Genomic DNA, 7,103 nt, shown 5'->3' on the forward strand with positions numbered 1-7,103 from the left:
TCCAGCACTCTGGGAGGCTGAGGCAGGCGGATCACAAGGTCAGGAGTTCGAGACCAGCCTGGCCAATATGGTGAAACCCGTCTCTACTAAATACAGAAAAATTAGCCAGGCATGGTAGTGGGTGCCTGTATCCCAGCCACTCGGGAGGCTGAGGCAGGAGAATCGCTTGAACATGGGAGGCAGAGGTTGCAATGAACTGAGGTCACACCACTGCACTCCAGCCTGAGCAACAGAGTGAGACTCCATCTCAAAACAAGAACAAACAAAAAACTAAACTAAAAATAGAGCTATCATATGATCCAGCAATCACACTGCTAGGTACATACCCAGAAGAAAGGAAGTCTGTATACTGAAGAGACATCTGCATGCACTCCCATGTTTATTGCAGCACTATTCACAATAGCCAGGATTTGGAAGCATGCTCAGTGTCCATCAGCAGATGAATGGATAAAGAAAATGTACGTATACACAGTGGAGTACTATTCAGTCATAGAAAAGAATGAGATCTTATCATTTGCAACAACATGAATGGAACTGAAGGTCATTATGTTAAGTGAAATAAGCCAGGCACAGAAAGACAAACTTCACATGTTCTCAGTTATTTGTCACTCAGCAAAAAATTAAAGCAATTGAACTCGTGGAGATAGAGAGTAGAATAATGGTTACCAGAAGCTGGGAAGGGTATTGGGGGTGGGGGGCGTTGTTAATAGGTACAAAGAAGTAGTTAGAATGACTAAGAACTAGTATTTGCTAGCACAACAGGGTGACTATAGTTAATAATAATAAATTGTACATTTAAAAATGACTAAAAGAGTATACTTGGAATGTTTGCAACACAAATGATAAATGGCTTCAGGTGATGGGTACCCCATTTTCCCTGATGTGATTATTATGCATTTCATGCCTGCATCGTAATATCTCATGTACCCCATAAATATGTACACCTACTATGTGCCCACAAAAATAAAAAAATTATGAAAAATGTAAAAGCAAGGTACAGACTGGGAAGAAATATTTGCAGTACTTCTATTGAACATAGGATGTATATCCAGAAGGAACTTTTACCATTCAATGCTCAGAAGTTCAACAATACGATAAATTAAAGGTCAAAAGATATGAGGAGACACTTTCCAAAAGTATGAATGACCATATTAAACATTGTCATCATTTGTCATCAAGCAAAAGCCAATTGAGATGCCAAAAAACAAAGAGATGCCGTTACAAAAACACTAGAATGGCCAATATTAAAAACACCATTTTTTACATTGTTCATTTAATTGTAAAATGGTAAAACTACTTTGGAGAACAGTATGGCTCTTTTGAATAAAGTTAAACATCCATTTAACTATATAACCCTGCAATTCTACTATCAGGTATTTGCGCAAGAAAAATGAAAGCATGTCCAAAGGAAGGCTCGTACGTTAATATTATAGCAGCTTTATTCATAACGGCCAGATACTGAGAACAGGCCACATGTCTATCAACAGCAAAATGTATAAACAAATTTTGTTATACATCCACAACAGAATAGTATAGATCAAGAATAGTAATTAAATATTGATACTCAGTACGATATTGATGATTCTTAAAAATGTTTTTCTTAGCAAAAGAAGGCGGACACAAATGAGTATATACAGTGTCATTCAATCTGTATGATATTCATGAACATGAAACTCAAGAGTGTCATAAAGCAGATGAGTGAGTTTCTGAGGGTGATCGTGGGGCCTGACTGTAAAGGGAGATGAACATGTTTCGTATCTTGTAGTAGTAGCTGCAGGGGTGTGTACATTTGTTAAAATGCCTCAAACTGTTTAAAGTGAGTTTTGTTGCATGTAAATTATACCTCAGCACTGATTGTTTTTTAAAGTAGCTCTTTGAGTATTTGGAGGTCTCATCGGAGTTCGGTAAGAGATTTTGTAGAGGTGCAGCCTCCTAAATCTCACCATTTTCTTTCCTCTTCACCCGAAAATATCACAGTAATTCTTAAACAGAAAAAGATGAGAGTCTGATGGCTTTTGGAAATTCCCATGCTATTGATCACATATTGCCAACAGCAAAGGATTCATCCTGGAGATGCTTAAGACATAATGACCGACCCAGATTGCAAAGGATGAATGCTGGTCTAGGAAATACGAATACATTTGAAAACTACACTACACATAGTCTTTTTTATTTTAAAAAGTGCGTCATGTTTATTCCTAGTGAAATATTTATCATAACTCATGCATTAATTTCAGCAAGGTCGTACTTTGGATCATAGTGTAGACGGTAACAAGGAGCTATTGAAATGTTTTTAAACCTAGGAATAAGATGAGAGAGTAAAAGGGGATTCACACAATCAACAGAAACTTGTGAAAAGTGATGGGGAATAATCTTAAGATCCTGGAGTAAAAACACTTAGATATCTGCCCTTTTCTGGAATTTTTAGTTTTATGTTTTGTTTTTGTTGTTGTTACTCAAAAAACAAAGGCCATGTACGGTGCCTCACACCTATAATCCTAGCACTTTGGGAGGCTGAGGTGAGCAGATTGCTTGAGCTCAGATGTTTGAGACCAGCCTGGGCCACATTACGAAACCTCATCTCTACAAAAAATACAAAAATTATCCTGGCATGGTGATGTGGTGCCTGTAGTCCCACCTACACAGGAGGCTGCGGTGGGAGGATCACCTGAGCCTGGGGAGATCCAGGCTGCACTGAACCGTGATGGCACCACTGCACTCCCGCCTGGGTGACAGGGTGAGCAGGATTCTGTCCCAAAAACAAAAAAACCCAAAGAGTTGGAGTATTTCATTTCTAAAGTCTCTTTTATTTCTAACTTTTTGAGTCTAGAAAAGGTGAAAGTTTGTATGCCTGGTTTGATGCTATGATATTAATGTTAAGAATCATGGTGGGGTTTTGGTATATTTTGCTATATTTAAACCAGTGAATAAAGTGAAGGATATACTTCGGTTCTAATTAATTATTTCTGTATTTTCTTTGTAGGGATTAATCAATTCATGAGAGAGACAGTGAAAAATTGTAAAAGAGATGGGTTTGTTCAGACCATTTTGGGAAGGCGTAGATATTTACCAGGAATCAAAGACAACAACCCTTATCATAAAGCTCACGTATGTTGAAATTTTTTAGGAATTTTAACTTAACATTTCAATGACATGTACTTTTTCAGCAGAGTAAATACTACAAATGTCCATTTTAGGGATTACTGGCATATTAATTGTATCTTCTGTGTAGACAAAGTCAACCATTGGTTTCATTAAGGACTTCTGAAGTGATGGCACATGCCAGTATTTGCTGAACAGAGTCTGGGGGATTAATGTAAACATGTCTTTACTTAATAATACTTTAAATGTTCTGTTGCAGTAAACCAATTATTTGTTAGCTTAGGTAATAAGTTGTAAATAAACTTTTACATTTGCTAATTATTCTTTGTTTCCTATATCATATATTAATTTATCATATCATACCAAATTGCTAACATTCCTCAGAGTTTAGCCAGTCACTAAGTTTTGATTAATTTTTGGTTCATTCTACTTGTTTGCTTATTTTAAAAGCACTATCTGGCCAGGCACGGTGGATCATGCCTGTAGTCCCAGCACTTTGGAAGGCTGAGGCAGGAGGATTGCTTGAGCCCAGGAGTTTGAGACCGACTTGAGCAACATAGTGAGACCCCATATCTACAAAAAAAAAAAAAAAAATAGCTGACTGAAGTAGTGCATGCCTGTAGTCTTAGCTGCTTGGGAGGCTGAGGTGGGAAGATTGCTTGAGCCCAGGAATTGGAGGCTGCAGTGAGCCATGATTGAACCACTGTATTCCAGTCTAGGTGGCAGAATGAGACCCTATGTTAAAAACAAAACAAAAAAAAACACTGTCTCGTCAGAGATTATTAGGATATCCCAAATAGTGAATAAGGTTATTTTTAACAGCATTTAAAAGATTTATTGATATTTCCTCAAATTATGTTTAAGTCTCTTTCTGAATTCATTGGGATTCATGAAAGTATTCTGTGTCCCTGAGTATTTAAGCTTCTAGTGTAATTCAAATCTTCCTATTTTAACTAGATGTTTTTTGCCCTTTACCCATAACTTTGTGTTTTAGTGCTCATTAGACATTGCATGTAGTGAAAATACCCAGCTAAACTTCTGTCTGGAGCTCAAAGCCTTCCGAGCATTAATGCTTTTAGGGACTGTGGCTTTTTGTTACTTCTTTACTCTGTAGCCTCTCATATATCCACATGCAAATATCAGATATTTATCAGGCTTTTACTGTATCTCTAAGTGAACTAGTAACTTTAGTTGATGGACTAGGAAACCTAAGTTTTAAGTCTTGGAAGAGATAATGCAAACAAAATACATATATATATGAAAACATCATTGATATACTTAATTATTTAGGTTTCAGGGAGAAGGAAAGACTTAAACAGATTCTTGAAGGCTATTTAAAGTTTAGGCTGTTGGGAATGAGAAAGGATAACTGAGTGAGGACTGGCTAGAAGCCAGACTGGTAGGAATGGAGAGTCTGAGTTGTCATGTAGGGGTAGATAATTTTCTCCTGGATAGATGGAGCCAGCTGGAAGCTAGCTAGGAGACTAAAAGGCTTCTTCTAAATGACAGAAGGCTTTTAATGGCAAGCTGAGAAATTTGGACTTGATCTAATAGGAATTGATTATGTTTTCTGGAATTTGCATGATAAAACATGGAATATATAGTTATTAATGTAAATGAATCATATGTTTGTGAAAATATTATTGCACCTGAAGATGTGAGAGAGTAATAAGGCTTTTTCATGCCAAATACTTCAGTGTTAAAGTTCTGATTCATCATGTTGCTGCTGAGGAAAAAAATTCCAGCCCTCTGAATTAGGAATAGAGTAAACATAGCCAGGTTGTTTTTTGGTTTTTGTTTGTTTTGGTTTTTGCTTTTGTTCAAACTTTTGTTGTACTGAAAAGTACATTCTCACACATAGAGAATGTAGATTTCACTAAATTATCACAGAGCTACACCCGTGTAACTACCACTCAGGGCAAGAAATAGAATATTGACAGTGCCCCAGAAGCGCCCCTCATGCATCCTCCTAATCACCACCCATCGCCTTCCCAGAAAGAGCCACTGTTATAACTTCTAACACTGTAGTTTTGTTTTGTATTTTTTTGAGCTCTGTATACGTCATATATGTATATTTTTGTATCTAGCTTCTTTCAAAATTACGTGGGTAAGTCATTCTTGTTGTTTCATGTAGGAACAGCTGTATACTGTTATATGAATATACCATAATTTATCTGTTTTTCTCTTGATAAGAACTTGGGTTTTCAGTTTGAAGCTAAACTATTGTGTTTTTGAACATGATTGTACAAGGTTCTTGGTGCATTTATGTTTGGTAAAGACACAGTGGTAGGATTGCTGCGTATTTTCAACTCAGTAGATAAAGCCAAATTGTTTTCTGTGGAGATTACAGCAGTTTGTCCTCCCATCGTAAGAGTATGTGAGTCCTCGCTGCTCTGCATTCTTGTCGACACTTGCTATTAAGCTAATATAATTTTAGCTATTCTGGTGGGTATAAAGTAGTGTCCTGTAGTTTTAATTTGTGTTTCCTTGGCTGCTAGTGAGGTAACCTTACAAATGAGCAACCTTATAAATGTGTTGTTAGCCATTTAGTTATTTTTTCATGGGTAAATACCTATTCTGGTTTTCTTTTTAAATTTTCTGTTGAGTTTTCTGCATTTTTTCTTATCAATTTGTAGGAACCTGTTACTGGTTACATGTGTAGAAAATACTCTCTCCCACATTGTGTGTGGCCTTTTCTCCTTCTCATTAGTAATTTTAGTTGCAGAGAGAGGTTTCTGTTTTATTTTGTTTTTCTTAAAGACAGGGTCTCACTGTGTTGCCCAGGCTGGTTTCAAACTCCTGGCCTCAACTGATCCTCTTGTCTTAGCCTCTTGAGTAGCTGAGATTACAGGCATTTCATATACTACAAGTTGGGTACAGCTCAGGTGACAGAGGACTAGAGAATACCTCTCGTGTTACATTGACACCCCCCCCACCCCGCTCCCTGGAGTAGACCTTTTTCATTTTCTGAGATATTTTGGGGCACTGGGAATGATATTCATATATAGATGACACCTGGATATTAACCTAAACTGCCTCCTCTACTCTTCCAAGATGATTAATTTTAGTGGGCAGGAAGCACTTGGCAGCAGTCATTTCCAGGAAGTTATAACTGAATACCCAGGGATCTAGGATGTGCATTTTCACTAGCTGCTAAGGATTTGCCTCAGCAGCCCATGAAAAGCTCTGATTCACATCAGAGGGCTCCATACCTGCTGGGCTCAAACTCTATAAGACCAAGAAGCCATTGGTATAGAGGGTGTGCTTAGAACATTCCAACCCACATCCCAAAGAATGATATTCTACTTATTTAGGATTAAGATTATTTTGAGTAGTAGATCTTTTAGAATGATGCCTAGAACAGCCAGAACACTGATGAGCTAAATACATTCTAAGTGCAAAGTAGTTTTTGGATCCTAAGTAAGTAGTCAAGATACCTAAGCTGAAGCAATCTGACCTTCTTGTATTTTTGTCTGCCCTAATGTGGAAACCCCAGAATCTAGAGCCCTGGATCATGATAGTTGTTATTCTTAGGATGCATCCTGATAGTTGGTGTCTTGGGTCACATCTCAGTCCAGCTTTCCAGTCTGGCTGCTAATGTGAGCACTGATCTGTGGACACTGAAGGAAGGTATGAAATCATGTTGGCATATCTGGTGGAGCACCTGTTAATTGTTTTTTATAGGCTGAGCGTCAAGCTATCAACACAACAGTCCAAGGATCAGCAGCTGATATTGTCAAAATAGCCACAGTTAACATTCAGAAGCAATTAGAGACCTTCCACTCAACTTTCAAATCCCATGGCCATCGAGAGGGTATGCTCCAAAGTGACCGAACAGGTTTGTTCATAGATGAGTCCTATGCTGTGACATGGCGAGAATAATTATATCGGAAATGTAAATGGGAAGTATTTTTTATTTTATTTCTCAACAGTTCTCAAATGTTTTGGTCTCACGATGTCTTTAGACTATTAGAAATTATTAAGGATTTCAAAGAGCTCTT

General features: G+C 37.6%; 1 protein-coding gene across 1 annotated transcript in view; it reads left to right on the forward strand.

Moving 5' to 3' along the window:
- POLQ (polymerase (DNA directed), theta) overlaps nucleotides 1-7,103 on the forward strand; it is a 124,853-nt gene that overhangs the window by 112,288 nt on the left and 5,462 nt on the right. Inside the window, 2 exon segments of the mRNA XM_011971618.1 lie at nucleotides 2,984-3,108; nucleotides 6,787-6,940. Coding sequence (XP_011827008.1) covers nucleotides 2,984-3,108; nucleotides 6,787-6,940 — 279 coding nt within the window.

Source organism: Mandrillus leucophaeus, unplaced genomic scaffold, assembly GCF_000951045.1.
Source record: "Mandrillus leucophaeus isolate KB7577 unplaced genomic scaffold, Mleu.le_1.0 Scaffold123, whole genome shotgun sequence".
Taxonomy (NCBI): Eukaryota; Metazoa; Chordata; class Mammalia; order Primates; family Cercopithecidae; genus Mandrillus; species Mandrillus leucophaeus.